This window comes from Bos indicus x Bos taurus, chromosome 19 (genome assembly GCF_003369695.1).
Source record: "Bos indicus x Bos taurus breed Angus x Brahman F1 hybrid chromosome 19, Bos_hybrid_MaternalHap_v2.0, whole genome shotgun sequence".
NCBI classification, from domain to species: Eukaryota; Metazoa; Chordata; class Mammalia; order Artiodactyla; family Bovidae; genus Bos; species Bos indicus x Bos taurus.
In genome coordinates this window covers 38,814,178-38,831,450 of record NC_040094.1, presented here as the reverse complement: position 1 = coordinate 38,831,450, position 17,273 = coordinate 38,814,178, and the positions used below count along the sequence as shown (strand labels likewise).

General features: G+C 42.2%; 1 protein-coding gene across 1 annotated transcript in view; it reads right to left on the bottom strand.

Annotated features, from left to right (window-relative positions):
• The window catches only part of TTLL6 (tubulin tyrosine ligase like 6), a 38,353-nt gene that overhangs the window by 9,215 nt on the left and 11,865 nt on the right, over positions 1–17,273 (bottom strand). Inside the window, 4 exon segments of the mRNA XM_027519339.1 lie at positions 12,454–12,735; positions 13,678–13,855; positions 14,652–14,840; positions 16,130–16,305. Of these exon segments, the coding sequence (XP_027375140.1) occupies positions 12,454–12,735; positions 13,678–13,855; positions 14,652–14,840; positions 16,130–16,305 (825 nt within the window).

Genomic DNA, 17,273 nt, shown 5'->3' with positions numbered 1-17,273 from the left:
TGAAGAGCTGCATTCATGAGCAATAAGGAAGATTTTGGTTAGAACAGTTTCTAACCATGAATTGGTTAAGCGCTAAGGCGGAAGATGGTGGGGAATGTCCACAGAGCTTCCTCTGGAGGTCTTTAAATGTGAGAGACTTTAAACACTGGAGACTAGTAATCAGAGAAATAGGTATTATTTCACAACTATTAAACTGGCAAAAAATAGAAAGCTGGATATCAGTGTTGGTGGAATGCAAGGGAGCTACAGGGACGCTCATGCACTGCTGATGAGAATGTAGGTTGGTCCAGACACTCTGGTGAACCATCTAGAAAGATAAGTAAGATAAGATTACAACCCATACACTGCAATGAAGAGTAGCCCTTGCTCACCACTACAGAAAACCTGCATGCAGCAACAAAGACACAGTGCAGTCAAAAATAAATAAATAAGATTACAAATACCTTGTTGACCCAGCAATTCAGCTCCTAGCTATAGATGCTAAATAAGTTATAAGATTGCTCCTTTTAAAAAAGTATGTACACCAATGTTCCCAGCAACATTATTCACAATAGGCAACAGGTGGATACAGCCCAAATGTCCACCAACAAATGAATGGATAAACAAAATGTGGTATAGGCACAGTGGAATATTATTACCATCCTCAAAAGGAAGTACATTCTGATATATGCTACAACATAAATGAACTCTGAACAGATTATGCTAAATGAAATAAAGTTAAAGTGTTAGTCACTCAGTCATATCTGACTCTTTGCAACCCCATGGACAATAGCCCACCAGGCTCCTCTTTCCATGGGATTCTCCAGGCAAGAGTACTTGAGTGGGTTGCCATTCCCTTCTCCAGGGGATCTTCCTGACCCAGGCTTCGAACCTGGATATTCTGCATTGCGGGCAGATTTCTTTACTGTCTGAGCCACCAAAGAAGCTCCAAAGTGAAATAAACCAGACACAAAGTACAATTATTGTATGATTCTCTTTATATGAGGTATAAATAAATATTTAGAAATAAGTCCATAATTGGGGTTGAGATTTTAAAATCCATCTCTAAGCAATCGATATAAAAAGCAGAAATCAAATTAGTCTGGATATGGAAAATCTGAGTGACCCTATCAACCAGGGTGATTGAATTGATATATATAACACTATACTCAGCAACTGCAGAATACACATTCTTTTCAAGTGCCCATGGAATATTCATCAAGGTATTGCTGGGCTGTAAAATAAGATGATAAATTTTAAGACACTGAAACTTTATCAAAGCATTGTACAAACCACAAAGGAATCAAATCAGAAATTAATAGCAATAAGCCACAGGACTGGAAAAGGTTGGTTTTCATTCCAATCCCAAAGAAAGGCAATGCCAAAGAATGTTATTTGCACACATCTCACATGCTAGCAAAGTAATGTTCAAAATTCTCCAAGCCAGGCTTTAATAGTATGTGAACCGTGAACTTCCAGATGTTCAAGCTGGATTTAGAAAAGGTAGAAGAACCAGAAATCAAATTGTCAACATCTGTTGGATCATAGAAAAAGCAAGAGAATTCCAGAAAAACATCTACTTCTGCTTTATTGACTATGCCAAAGCCTTTGACTGTGTGGAGAGACAGGAATACCAGACCACTTGACCTGCCTCCTCAGAAATCTGTATGCAAGTCAAGAAGCAACAGTTAGAATCGGACATGGAACAATGGACTGGTTCCAAATTGGGAAAGGAGTACATGAAGGCTGTATATTGTCACCGTGCTTATTTAACTTACATGCAGAGTACATCATGAGAAATGCCGGACTGGATGAAGCACAAGTGGAATCAAGATTTCCAGGAGAAATATCAATAACCTCAGATATGCAGATGATACCACCCTTATGGCAGAAAGAGAAGAACTAAAGAGCCTCCTGATGAAAGTGAAAGAGGAGAATGAAAAAGTTGGCTTAAAACAACATTCATAAAGCAATTATCCTTCAATAAAAAATAAATTAAAAAAACTCAGCATTCAAAAAACTAAGATCATGGCATCCGGTCCCATCACTTCATGGCAAATAGATGGGGAAACAATGGAAAGTAACAGACTTTATTTTCTTAGGCTCCAAAATCACTGCAGATGGTGACTGCAGCCATGAAATTAAAAGATGCCTGCTCCTTGGAAGAAAAGCTATGACCAACCTAGACAGTGTATTAAAAAGCAGAGACATTACTTTGTCAACAAAGGTCCGTCTAGTTAAAGCTATGATTTTTCCAGTAGTCATGCATGGCTGTGAGAGTTGGACTATAAAGAAAGCTGAGCACTGAAGAATTGATGCTTTTGAACTGTGGTGTTGGACAAGACTCTTGAGAGTTCCTTGGACTGCAAGGAGGTCAAACCAGTCAATGAATATTCATTGGAAGGACTGATGCTGAAGCTGAAACTCCAATACTTCGGCCACTTGATGCAAAGAAGTGATGCAAAGACGCTGATGCTGGGAAAGACTGAAGGCAGGAGTGGGAGAAGGGGACGACAGAGGATAAGATGGTAAGGATGGCATCACCGACTCAATGGACATGAGTTTGAGCAAACTCAGGGAGTAGGTGATGGACAGGGAAGCCTGGCATGCTGCAGTCCATGGGGTCACAAAGAGTCAGACATGACTAAGTGACTGAACTGACTGAATAGCAATAAGATATCTGCTGCTGCTGCTGCTAAGTCGCTTCAGTCGTGTCCGACTCTGTGCGACCCCATAGACGGCAGCCCACCAGGCTCCACCGTCCCTGGGATTCTCCAGGCAACAACACTGGAGTGGGTTGCCATTTCCTTCTCCAATGCATGAAAGTGAAAAGTGAAAGTGAAGTCGCTCAGTCGTGTCCGACTCTTAGTGACCCAATGGACTAAAGCCTACCAGGCTCCTCCGTCCATGGGATTTTCCAGGCAAGAGTACTAGAAAACTCTTAAATATTAGAAAATTAAACAATATACTTCTAGATCACCCATGGAACAAAAATGAAATCACAAGGAAATCAGAAAAATATTTCAAACAATGATAAAAATGCAATATATCAAAATTTATGTTATGAAGATAATCTGGTATTTATAGGGAAATTTGTAGTGCTAAACACTTATATTAGATAGGAAGAAAGGCTTACAGTAAATAATCTAACTTTCTACTTTAAGAAACTAGAAAATGCTGATAGAATTAAACTAAAAGCTAAGAGAAAAAAGGGAAATAATAAAGAAAACACTGGTCTTCCCAGGTGGCTCAGTGGTAAAGAATCCTCCTGTCAAGCAGGAGATGCAGGTTTAATCCCTGTGTCAGAAAGATCACCAGGAGAAGGAAATGGCAACCCACTCCAATTTTTTGCCTGGGAAATCCCATGGACAGAGGTGCCTGGTGGGTTACAGTCTATGGAGTTACAAAAGAGTCAGACACGACTTAGCAATGAAACAACAAACAACAACACTAGAAAAGCAATCTGCTAAATCACGTCAGTCATGTCCAACTCTGTGCCACCCCATAGACAGCAGCCCACCAGGCTTCCACTTCCCTGGGATTCTCCAGGCAAGAACACTGGAGTGGGTTGCCATTTCCTTCTCCAGTGCATGCAAGTGAAAAGTGAAAGTGAAGTTGCTCAGTTGTGTCCGACTCTTAGCAACTCCATGGACTGAAGCCCACCAGGCTCCTCCATCCATGGGATTTTCCAGGCAAGAGTACTGGAGTAGGGTGCCATTGCCTTCTCTGGAAAAGCAATAGCAATAGAAAATAAATAGAAAGCAAACTGTAGAGAAAATTAACAAAGCCTAAAATTGGTTCTTTAATAAAATGAATAATCTCATACTAAGATCAAAATAAATAAAGAGGAAATATAAATGCTTTTATCATCCATGAAAAAGGAGATATCTGGATGCATCATGCAGAGATCAAAGAGATAAGAAAATTTAAAACAACCAGAAGGGACAGTAGTTTGGTTCTGATTCTAGCTAAGATGAATTAAGCATATTGCATCTATCTCTCCCATAGGCTATTCCTATAAAACCTGCACAGAAAGCATGCATAGAACAGTTATCTGACAATTCTGAAAAGTAAATAGTAGCAAGCAGATTGAGGAAGATTTGAGGAAGATGAGAATTCAAAGCACCAGCAAGTCAGCAGTGCTGTGCTTAGTCGCTCTGTCGTGTTCCACTCTTTGAGACCTCATGGACTGTAGCCTGCCAGGCTCCTCTGTTCATGGGGATTCTCCAGGCAAGAATACTGCAGTGGGTGGCCATGCCCATGCCCTCTTTCATGGGATCTTCCCAACCCAGAGATCAAACCCAGGTCTCCCACATTGCAGGTGGATTCTTTACCATCTGAGCCACCAGAGAAGTTTACTGTTTTTTCCTTCAGTATGCCCTGACTTGAACTCAAAGCAACTCAAAATTCAAAAGTGGGTACTGGGGAATATTCACTATTTTGTTGTATTTTTTTAGATTCTACATATAAGTGATATCATCCAGTATTTGTCTTTCTCTGACTTAGTATAATGTCCAGGTCCATCCATGTTGCTGCAAATGGCAAAATTTTGTCCTATTTATGGCTAAGGAACATTCCTTAGCCAGCTAAGTAATTCCTTAGACAGAGAAAGCCCTAACAGAACCTTTTAGTTGTGGCTCTTCTTTTTTTCTTTTCTCTACTCTCTTTGCCCCCATATCCATGATGAAAGTCCTGAGGTGGATTCCAGTACTGAATAGAATTCAGTGATTAACAGAACTAGTATACAGAAATTTAGTAAGAATATAGAAGAAATGAACAACATCAGCAACCGAATAAACCTAATTGACCCACTGCCCAATAGCAGCAAAACAGATACTCTTTTGAAGTGCACATGAAACATTCTCCAAAAGAAACCATGTTCCGGGTCATAACATAAACTCTAACAAATTTTAAAGAACTGAAATCACATAAAGTGTGTTCTCTGATGATATGGAATTAAATTAGAAATCAATAACAGGAAAACCCCCAAACAACTGAAAGTTAACACATTTCTAAATTGCCAAGATGTGAAAGCAACTTAAGTGTCCAGCAACAGAAAAATAGATAAAGATGTGGTATAACCACACACACACACACACACACAAAAGAACGTTCCTTAGCCATAAAAAGGACCAAATTTTGCCATTTGCAGTAACATGGATGGACTTGGAGGACATTATGCTAAATGAAATAAGGCAGACAGAGAAAGACAAATACTGTATGATATCACTTACATGTAGAATCTAAAAAATACAACAAACTAGCAAATATAAGAATAAAGAAGCAGACTCACATATAGAGAATAAACCAGTGGTTACTAGTGGGGACAGGGAAGTGGGGAGGGGATAGGGGAGTCAGAGGTACAAACTATTAGGTACAAAATAAACTACAAGGATATATTGTACAAACGGGGAATTGAGACAATATTTTATAATAACAATAAATGGAGTGTAACCTTTAAAAATTATGAATCATTATATTGTATATCTATAATTTATATAATATTATATAGCAAATATAGTTCAATAAAAAACACAAAAATAAATAAAATTTTAAAAATTAAAAAACAATCCACATTTCTAAATAACCCAAGGGTCATAAAGACAATCTCAAGTGAAATTAGAAAACATTTTGGACTAAATGAAAATGAAAATAGATCAAAATTCATGGTATCTAGTTAAAGTTGTTCTTAGAAAGAAATTTATAGCATGAAATGTGTATATTAGGAAAGAAGGTCTTATTCAATATTCTAAATGTCCCCCTTAAGAAATTAAAAAAGCAAAAATAATCCAAAGCAAACAGAACCTAAGTATTAGTGACAAAAATCAATGAAATTAAAAAATCAGAAAATAATAGGAAATGGGAAATAATAATAGAAAATAATTGGAAAATAATAGAAAATTAAAAAATCCATGGAAACAAAACTCAGCCCTTTGAAAAGAATACATTGATAAACTCTTAGTGATACTGACCAAGGGGGAAAAAAGTGAAAGAATAAACAAATTACCACTATCAGGAATGAAAGAATGTATCACTACAAACTCTGCAGACATTAAAAGGATAATAGGAAACTACTATAAACAACTCTTCACATATAAATCCAATAACTTAGATAAAATGGACCAATATTTTAAAAACCACAAACCACCAAACTCACTCAAAATGGAATACATAACTATTAAAGACATTTAATTATAGTTTAAAATATTACAAAAAAGAAATCACCCGCTTGAGATCATTTCACTGGAGAACTCTAACTAAATACTTAAATAAGAAATAATGACAATTCTACACAATCTCTTCCAGAAAACAGAAGAGGAGAAAACACTTCCCAATTTATTTTATGGAGCTAACAGACAAAAAGAAACAAACCATAGACCAACATCTCTGATGAACACAGACAAAAATCCTCAACAAAACGTTAGCAAATTGAATGCAGCAATCTGTAAAAAGAACAATACAACATGGCAAAAGGGTCTTATATTCCAGGAATAAAAGATTGGCTCAAGATAAAAAATTAATCAACATTATATACCATATTAACAATGTAAGTAGAAAAACTTCTATCAATTGGTACCAAAAAAGCACTTGACAAAATTCAATATCTATTCATGATTTAAAACAACTCTCAGCAAACTAGGAATAGAAGTGACCTTCTTCAAGCTAGTAAAGAACATTGTCAAAAACTACAAATAATGCCATACTTAATGATAAAAGACTGAATGTTTCTCCTTTAAGATTGGAAACAAGGCAAGGATGTCTACTCTCTCCTCTCCTATTCAACACTGTGCTAGAAATCCCAGACAGGCAATAAGGCAAGAAAAAGAAATAAAAGGTATGAAGATTGAAAATAAGTAAAACTGTCTTTATTTGAAGATGACATAACTGTTTGATAAAAATCCTATGGCATCTATAACAACAACAACAAAATAAAACTTTAATAGAACTTATAAGGCACCTAAGCAATTCAGTGAGAAAGGAAAGTCCTTCAGTAAATAGTCTTGTAACTAGATGTGCCTAAGGGGATAAAACCCTACTGCCCATCACCTAGCACACTCAAAAGTTAATTTGAGTTGGATCATGGACCTATACACAAAGCTAAAACCATAAAGCTTTCAGAAAAAAACTAGGGAAATATCTCTGACACGGGAGTGCATGAAAACTTCTTCAACAGGACACAGAAAGCAATAACCATTAAAGAAAAATTCATAAGCTTCATCGAAATTGCTTTTTCACTAATCAAAAAACACTATTAAGAAAAAGAATAGGTAGGTTTCCAGAATATATAGAGTTCCTACAACACAACAGCAAAACAAAAAATCCCATTTCTTTGTATATATTCCCAGAGAAAAACATGGCCCGAAAAGATACAGGCACCCCAGCATTCACTGTAGAACTGCAGTGTTTACAATGGCCAAGACATGGAAACAGCCGAAATGTCCATCAACAGAGGAATGGATAAAGAAGATGTGGTGTATATATATTTATACAATGGAATATTATCCAGCCATTAAAAAGCATGAAATAAGGCCGTTTGCAACAACATGCATGGACCCAGAGAGTGTCATACTGAGTGAAGTAAGTCAGACAAGGAGAGGTGAAATTATCATATGACATCCCTTATATGTGGAATCAAAAAAGAAATGATACCAATGAACTTACTTACAAAACCGAAAGAGACTCACAGACTTAGAAAAGGAACTCATGGTTGCCAGGGGGAAGGGATCGTTAAGGACTTTGGGAAGGTCATGTACAAACTTCTATATTTAAAGTGGATAGCCAACAAAAACCTGTTGTTTAGCACATGGAACTGTGCTCAACGTTATGTGCCAGCCTGGATGGGAGGGGGCTTGGGGGAGAATGGCTACCATGTATATGCATGGCTGAGTCCCTTCACTTGTTCACCTGAAAGCATTACAACATTGTTAACTGGCTGCACCCCAATACAAGATGTTTTTGGTGTTAAAATTTTTTTTTTTTTAAATCTGGGACTTCCCTGATGGTCCAGTGGTTAAGAATCCACCACGTGGGTTTGATCCCTCGTCAGGGAACTAAGATCCCACATGCTGCAATGAGGATCCCCTGTGCCACAGCTAAGACCGAATGCAACAAATAAACAAATATTTTTTTTTAAATCCCATTTCTTAAAAAGGAGAAAGGCAAAAACTTGAACAAACTCCTCATAAAGAAACATTCATGAAAGAAACATACTTGATGAAGTGCTTGACATGGTTAATCATCAAATTAAAACTGAAATAAGAAATCACAACATAGCCATTAGAGTGGCTAAAGCTTAAAAGACAGCACCAAATGGTAACAAACATGGAGCAATCAGTACCTTCATCCATTGTTGGCTGAAATGTACAAAAGCTATTATAATCACTTTAACTAAAGGCTTTGGTGTTCTTATAAAGTTATACATAGATCTACCCTTTGACCTAACAATCCTTCTCGTAAGTAGCTATCCAAGAGAAAAGAAAACTACGTCCGCAAAAAGACTTATATCATAAGACCTTTAATCACAATAGCAATAAAAGAATAAAAACTAGGGACAACCCACATGTCCATCAACAGGAGAATGAGGAACACACTGCCGTGTATTTGTACAATGGAACACAATTCAGCAACAAAGAAGAACAACGTACTGATGTCTCCAACAACATGAATCAATCTCACAGATATAATACTGAATTAAAGGAGTCACACTCAAAATAATATATACTATATTATTCCATTTGCACAAAATTCTAAAATAGGCAAAACTAAGATGAAAAAAAGAGTCAGGATAGAGGCTGCCTTGGGGAGGGATACAGGGAGCAAAGGTTAATTGCCTGGGAAAGGCCAGAGGGAACTTTGGGGAAATATCAGAAAGTTCTATATCATGACAGGGATATGGATCACACGGGTGTATTTATTTGTCAGAACTGTACAGCTAAAACTTAGCATTTTAATGCATGTAAAATTAATCTTAAAAAAGAAAAGAAAAAGTAGAGCTCAATAAGAATAAAAATAGGACATAGAATGAGATAAATAACCCAGTCACATTTAAACAAATTTTAAATGCTTGCATTTAAAAAAATCTCTTCTTTACAAGGAAACATATAAACAAAAGATGGTGGCTAGGTGAATGGAGATGAGCATAGGGACAAAGTGACAAGTAGATAAACCAAACAGGCAAAGGCTTTGAATGAACCAAGTATAGTACAACATCCTGAGCCAATGATTTTGCTCAAATCAACATGAAATCCAAAAAAAGAAAAAAAGTGAATTTTTGCTAGCTGCCTTATTTTGTAATTTCATCAGAGTTAAGCAGTACTGCTTTAAGTCTTAGGTTAAAGTACTGCTTTAATTCTTGGGTTTATGCAAAACACACACACACGCAAGGGGGTGGGTCTTAAGAAGTAGCAGTAACATTAAAATAATAGCTAATGCTTACTGACTCCTGTGTGTTGAATACCACTTGAAGCATTTTTGTGGATCCTTTCATTTAATCCTCATAGTAATCCATTGGTAGGTACTATGATGAAAATTCCATTTTTTAGGTGAGGAAACTAAGGCTTAGGGAGACTAGACTGACTAGATGGAAGTCATGTATATAATAAAATTGAGACCCCAAGAACCCAACAGAGGCAGCCGGATTCCCAAAGTATACTCCTTACTCTTTATTATTATAGTAAAAAAAAAACCCTCATATAACATAAAATTTACCATCATAACCATTTTTAAGTGTATAGTACAGTAGTTTTAACCATATGCACATTGTTGGGCAACAGATCTCTAGAATCTTTTTAATTTGCAAAACTGAAATTCTGTACCCATTAAACATCCTTTTTTCGCCCCACCCAGCAGCCACTGGCAACCACCACTCTAGTTTTTGTTTCTAAGAGTTTGACTACTCGAGATACCTCATATAGGTGGAAGCATGCAGTATTTGTTTTCTTGTTTTTGTGGCTGGCTAATTTCATTTCGGAGAAATGTCTATTTAAACCTTTCCTTCCCCACCCCACTTTTTTTCTTTCCTTTGGCTGAATCACATGGCTGGCAGGATCTTAATTCCTGGCCAGGGACTGAGCCTGTGCCCTCTGCGGTGAAAGCATAGAGTCCTGACCAGTGGGCCACCAGGGAAGTCCCCGCCTTTGCCCAGTTTTTAATCAGGTTGTTTGGTTTTGTTGTTGCTGTGTGTTGTAAGAGTTCTTTATATATTCTGGATATTAATCTCTATCAGATATACAATCTGAAAAGAGTTTCTCCCATTCCAAGGCTGTCTTTTTATTTTGTTGATTATTTAAGTCTGATGTAGTCCCACTTATCTATGTGTGGGTTTGCTGCTTGTACTTTTGGTGTCATATCCAAGAAATCATTGTGAAATCCAAGGGGATAAAGCTTTGAAGCAAACTCTCTTTAAGATGTTTATCAAACTATGGGTTGCAAGCCTACCACTAGGTCATGAAATTAATTTAGGGAGTTGTAAGTGGTATTTTTAAAAGAAAAGACTGAGTCACTCACTATATGCAGCATGGCTAAGCACTGTTTTAAACTCTTCTCCAGTTGTAGGTATATATATTTGATGGACTATGAAATAAAATGAATTTCTATTATGGGCTCTGGTTAGAAATTTGAAAAACACTGCACTGCTTTATACTGCACTTGGACCAAGTGAAGGGCCAACAGTGCTGAAGATTTTCCAGTAGAGTCACCACATAGCTCGTGGTTGGCCTAAAAGAACCTGTGTTAGGACTCTCAGTACCACATTTATGTGGCAACTTGGTTTCTACAAAAAATAGAACATCAACTGTCATGTGAAGTTAATATTTTGTGCCCATTTTATTGGTGCTGTTTGCTTTGTTTTTTAATTAATTAGTTTTTGGCCAGACTGGGTCTTTGGTGCTGAGCACAAGCTTTCTCTAGTTCCAGGGAACGGGTGCTTCTCTTCTTTGTGGTGTGTAGGCTTCTCTTGCTGCAAAGCATGGGTCCTAGAGTGCGCGGGCTTCAGCAGTTACAGCTCACAGGCTCTAGAGCATGAGCTCAACAGCTGTGCTGCACGGGCTTAGCTGCCCTGAAGCCTGTGGGATCTTCTTGGAGCAGGGATTGAACCCATGTCCCCTGCTTTGGCAGCAGGGATTGAACCCATGTCCCCTGCTTTGGCAGGCAGATCCTCAACCACTGGACCACCAGGAAGTGCTTTATTTTGTTTTGTAGCTGTGTAAGAGTTATAAGTTTCCCTGGTGGCTCAGTGGTAAAGAACCTGCCTGCCAATGCAGGAGACACAGGAGACACTGGGTCTTCCCTAGGTCAGGAAGATCCCCTGGAGGAGGAAATGGCAACCCACTCCAGTACTCTTGCCTGGGAAATCCCATGGATAGAGGAGCCTGGTGGGCTACAATCCATGGGGTCGCAAAGATTTGGAAACGACTGCAACAACTTAGCATGGAGCAAGAGCTATAGGTGGGCTTCTCTGATGGCTCAGATGATAAAGAATCCACCTGCAATTCGAGAGATGTGGGTTCGATCCCTGGGTTGGGAAGATCCCCTGAAGAAGGAAATGGCTGCCCACTCCAGTATTCTGGCCTAGAGAATTCCATGGACTGAATAGTCCATGGGGTGGCAAAGAGTAGGACATGACTGAGCAACTTTCACTTCACTTCAAGAGTTATAGGTATAAAGGCTTTCTATCTGATCTTATGCTTGTATATATTAAAAAAATAATTTGTTTACAGTTGGAATCTGAAAGAGGTTTCTTTCCATCAAAAGGTGTCCATACATCAATGGAGTTTGAAACTCCATTGTTTCAAATGGAAATGTTGTTGAGGTGGTATACTGGGTTCAACAGCTCCCTAAAATTTATGTACACCCACAACCTCAGAATGTGACCTTACTCGGAAATAGGATCTTTGCAGATCTCAAGTTAAAAATAAGCTCATTGTGGATAACAGTAAGCCCTAAATCCAATGACTGGTATCCTTATACCAGTCAACACAGAGGAGAAGCACAAGGAAGAAGTCCATGTGATGACAGAGGCAGAGATTGGACAGCAACCACCAGAATCTAGCAAGAAGCAAGCAAGGATCCTCCCTAGAGAGGGGAGCATGACCCTGTCAACACCTTGTTTTCAGATCTTTAGCTTCTGATCTGAAGAATAGATTTGTGAGAAGAGATTTGTGTTTCAAGCCACTAAGTTTACGGTAATTTGTTACAGCAGCCCTACAGAAACTAATACAACAGATGGTAACCTGCCCCAAAGAGGGCATGCATCCTTTCTAAAAGCCCTATACCATAGGTCTAGACTCCTAGCAGGAGTGTCGTTCCACAACTTGGACTTCACAAGTGGGGAAATCGAGGCCTGAGAAGGGAAGGCAGCTTACTCAAAGGGCCATAGTAAGTCAGGGGCGGAGAATGGACCAGAAGGCAAGACTCCCACCACTACCCCACCCCACCCCAGCTCAGTCCTCAGGGGAGGCAGACTGCTCTACTTACCACAGTGCTGGTGATCGTGTTCACTGCAGAGGTAGACTTGGCTTCCTTCATTTTGGAGATGGGTTTACTGAGCTCTGGCCTGGAGTAGCTGAGAAGGCTTGAATTCCTCAGGTCAGGTACAGAGCTGTAAGGCCTTGAAGATGAAGGCTTACAGAGTGCTGGATCAGCCTCCTCTTTGGGGGCCTCCTGGTCAAGGCTGCTATCTGCTTCATTTTTCTCTGTGTGTCTGACACTCGAGAGCAAGTCAGGTGTACCGGACACCAATAGCAATGGCTGGAGATACTGGGAAGAAGGAAACCAAACATAGAGCCCATGGGAACCAAGCTCTGTCCACTTCCAGATCATCTGCACCCAACGGTAGGTGCAAAGGAGATCAGGAGTAGAGGAAAGCAATCTGAATCAGTCTCTCTAATCCAGGGCTCTTAACCTAGGGTTCAAGGACACCCCTAGAGGGCTCATGGATGGCTTCATGGGGCCTTTGAACCACTTACAACTGCAGTTACTTATGGCAAGAGATTCCATAGCTTTTATCAGATTCTCAGAGGGTCTATGACCCTAAAAAAATTATTCCAAAAAAACCCCTCTAATCCTGTCACTTCAGGTAAGTCTTTAAGAAGGAGGAGAGAGACTGAAAAGTCAACTGAATCTTTCCACTGAGCAGGAAGAGAGAGCTAGGCCAAGAAGGGGGTTCCAGAGACTGAGATCACGGGACAACTGGACAGCTGGCTCCAGCCTGGAGGCCAGTCCATACTTGGAGCAGAGAGCAGGCTGGAAGGACCAGCTGTGTTCTGCCCTCCATGTAGTGTTCTGAGGCCCTGCCCCCAGAAGTTCTTCCCTGTAGCCTCCTCTCTCAGTTGTGCCCCTGGCCTGCAGGAAGGGGGCATTCCAACCTAAACTGGAGTTGGGGATCATGAGTAGGGTAGTCCTAGAGCCCACTCCCACATGGGGCTGGTCCTCAGCCTCCCAGCTGCTTTTACTCCTACTGGAGGGAGAAGTACAGAACAGCGCGAGTCCTCTCTGCCTGGATGGAGGGATCCTCTGAAGGCCGCGGGGCTCCTTGTGACTTCCAGGCCCCCTTCCTGGGGCCCAGCCCTCCATGCAGCCCCCATTCCTTCAGTGTTTCTGAGCTCTCAGTAGGGGTCTTCTCAGCATCCCCCCCTGGAAAACTGGCCCCAGCCGGGGAAGTGTGCTGGGCATGCGCGTTCCCCTCCCATCCACGTTTACTTGTTTGGAGGTCTGGCTGGTGGTAGTCTTGCATTTCTGCTGTCGTTTCTGTCGCAAGCTCTGCCAGCTCTTGCCTCTCGCTTGCTCGCCTGCCGATTCCCCCTGCATGTCTACCCTCTTCTGTTTCATTTGGAAGGATTTTTTCTCTTGTTTCAGTCTCAGCTCCTGGATCAGCTGCCTGCCCAGTGAGGAACAGTGAGTATCACGCAGGTTAGGGATGGGCTATGAATATTATGGACATACTTCTTGAGGGGCAGACAAGACTGGTCAAGGAGGGGCAGTGCTCCATCTTCCCTGCCCCAGTGTGTCCAAATGATTGAGAGTTCCAAAGCAAGAGACGGAGGAGATAGTCCTTCCTCCAACCACACCACTTCCCGTCTGGGATTAGCCCAGGGAGAGATGTGGTGGGGGCAGCACCCTACTGTACCACCCCATCTCCCTCCTCCCTTCCCAGTATGCCAGATCACACAACCGACAAGTGCTAGGGAGAGGGTCTGGGTAGGAGGATAAAATCAGGGGCTCCCACATCCAACCCCTTCATATGCTGGGCCTCTCTGGTCAAAGATGTGATGGAAATAACTCAGTCACAGGACTCAGGGGACAGGGCTTCTAGAGCTTCTGTCATTATTTGCTGGATGATCCTTTTTCCACTCCATGAAATGGATGGTGGGTAGGCATTGGACTGGATGGGATGAGTCCCTTCTGGTCCTTAAATCTGATACCTGAATGAATCTAGGAAGTAGTTCTGAGGGGTTGGGCTTTCTGGGAGTGGGGTTGGGGTGGCTGTCTTAGGGGTGAGTTTGTAGAAACAGCTTCATATCCACTTACCAACATCCCACACCAAGGAACCTTATGATTCCTGGTCCTTGTGAGACTAAAGCAACTTCATGGCTGCCCCAAGGTCACACCACAGGTCAAGCACTATCTTCTCTTCCCCCAACACCCAGCCACCCTCACCCCAGGAGCCTTCCTACCGGGCATAGACCTCCCGAGCCCTGGAGGTAACTGTATTCTGGAAGAGGGAGTTGTTGTCCTGGAAAAACTTCTCATACTTCTCCGAATTCACACTGGGATAAATCAGGCGGAACCCTCCACAGTTTTCCTTTTCATACTTCTCAGTTTTCTCTACACGCACGGCCTGAAAGCCCTTGACTTCCTCTTTCCTGTTGGGAAGCAGAACACAAGGCTGCAGTTAGGTTTTCTTGGGACCAAGCTTGGAAAGGACATGGCCTTTCCAAGGACATGGATGTCATCTAGGGTGAGACCAAGGCTTTGCACGCAAGAGCGTTCAACCAGCGTTTCCTAAGTAAATGAATACATGAACGTTTCCTGAAAGGAGATTCTAGCCCTCCTGGGACAGCTGGTGTCATAGTGCACTAACAGCTGGTTAGAACAGTCTTCCTGACAGCTCACCAAATTCTCTCCCATTACAGGTAAAGCCCATTTCCCTCTTGGCTTAGCTTCTGACGGGAGGTAGACTGTTACCTTTCCAATCACAGTCCCCGCTACTCTCCTCTGGAGAACCGGCTAAACTTGAGGGCTTCGTGGATAAGCCTGATGAGATTTTATGAGAGCTGATGATCTCATTCCCCCTTACAGCCCCCCAGGAGGTGGAGGTCAGGCCGGAGGATCAATAAGCCCTTTTGATAGTAGGGAAACCAGGAGCCCCTGAGCCATCCAGGGCCAAGTCATGACGAGGAGACTGATTCAGGGGATGCTCCTTAGATGATGCTGCCTCCTTCTCCAAGAGTTCAGTGGAAGGCATCCTGGAATGCCAGGCAGCACACACCTATCGGGCTCTGTGTCCAGACCTGACACTTGCCAGCGAGGTGACCTATACAGGCAGCTCCCCTTTCAGAGTCTTGGTCTTCTTAGCTCCAAAAGCAGGACATACAATCCCCCATGCTACCACCTACCCGCCCCCTCCTTACAGGGAAGACAGTGGACATGAACGTGCTCTGAGAAACACAGTGCCATCCAAACAGAGATGGCCTGATGCCATGGCCTGGTTCCAGAAGTTCAGTTCCGAAGGGTCAGGCTTGTGAGGAGGGCAGGGGCCACTGTGAGATCTGAAAAGCAGCAAAGCCAAGTCCTTGACAGGCTCTGAGACTTCCTTTTCACTCTGCGGACGAAGGCCTCTTTTATAGAACGAAGGCAAATGCTATGCAGCAGGAATGAGGTGTTCCCCACAACCCAGTGACAAGAGGAGAACAGACGAGTGTTCCTTTTTGTAACGACAAATGGTTTTACTTTTTGTATCGGTAATCCCTGGATCTCTTCATATGATATTAACAAACTATATTCATCACATGTACTTATGTCTATAAATTAATCTATTTTTAGGAACAAAGGAATAACCACAGGAAAAACTGTTTAACCTGCCACATCCTGCAAATGGAAACTAATGTTCCAAACAGGATTATCATTTGTTAGAACTGACCCATGACTGTACCTGGTCTCCCGAGAACGACACTGCTGTAGGAACTGTCCCCGCTGTCTTTCCTCCTCCAAGACCTTCTTTTTGTCACAGCTTCTCAGGTTGATCAGGACCAGAGTGTCATACAGCAAACTATCCTTTACCTCTTTATCCAACCAGGAGTCAGTGGAGAAGCTCGGAGAGTGGTTTACCTGTGAGGACAAGACGGCAGCTGGGGAGGCTGGGCAGCATGCAAGCAGGGGGTAAAGCTAAGTGCCCCCTCCACAGAGCCACCTGAGCCCACCTAGGGGCCCTGGCTACCACAATGAGTGGAAGAGACAGGGAAAGAGGGTCTGGACTGGAGCCCCGGTGAAAAAAGGAAGGAGCAGAACCCCCTGCAGTGTAACTAGCTTTATTTCAGTCCTGAATTCCTGAGGAGCATGGCAAGGGGCGGGGGTGAAGGGGCTGCCTTTGGTTTCCCTTCCATCTGGGGTGCATGTGCCCCTCCCGTGTACTGTGCACCCCAGGGAACAGCTGGAAGAGGGCAGTCCAGAGGGCCAGGCTGGGAGGTGGGGAGGGGAAGGGAGTGATGCATTCAGGATCCTGACAGGGGTTAAGGGTCAGGATGGTGGGAGGACTGAGATGACTCATTCCTGCTCACAGAAGAGTACATATTGTTCAGAGGCACTATGTGACATTTGAAGACTTCTAGCAGTTTCTGAAGGCTTGCTCCTGGTAGCTTATTCTGCTCTTTGGTAAGAGCTCTGAACGGCCATATTCTCCTTCCCACCTGCACTTGGGAACAAGGGCTAGGAATGGAGGAAAGGCAAGACCCCAGGAATTTGATATGTAATTCTGGGTCTTCCCCTCTGAGGGCTGCCTCTGTATCACTGGCAGCCGTCACCATCACCTCTGACTTGCACCACAACCCTGCCCTCGCCCCTGCTTCCTGTGTGTACTCTGAACGGCCGTGGGAGAGGCCTGCTCACACAGGTCCAATCAGGAAGAGACTCAGACACCCAGAAGCTTCTCTTCCTCCTCTTCCCACCACCCCATGGGTCTGGAGGAGACAGGAAACTCACTGAGTGGCCCCCACCCTTTTCCGTGCCCACAGACACTAGGTTGTTCTCTGCTGGTGCTTGGTACTGAATCTAGGCCCCAGATAGCCAGGCCCAGTAGC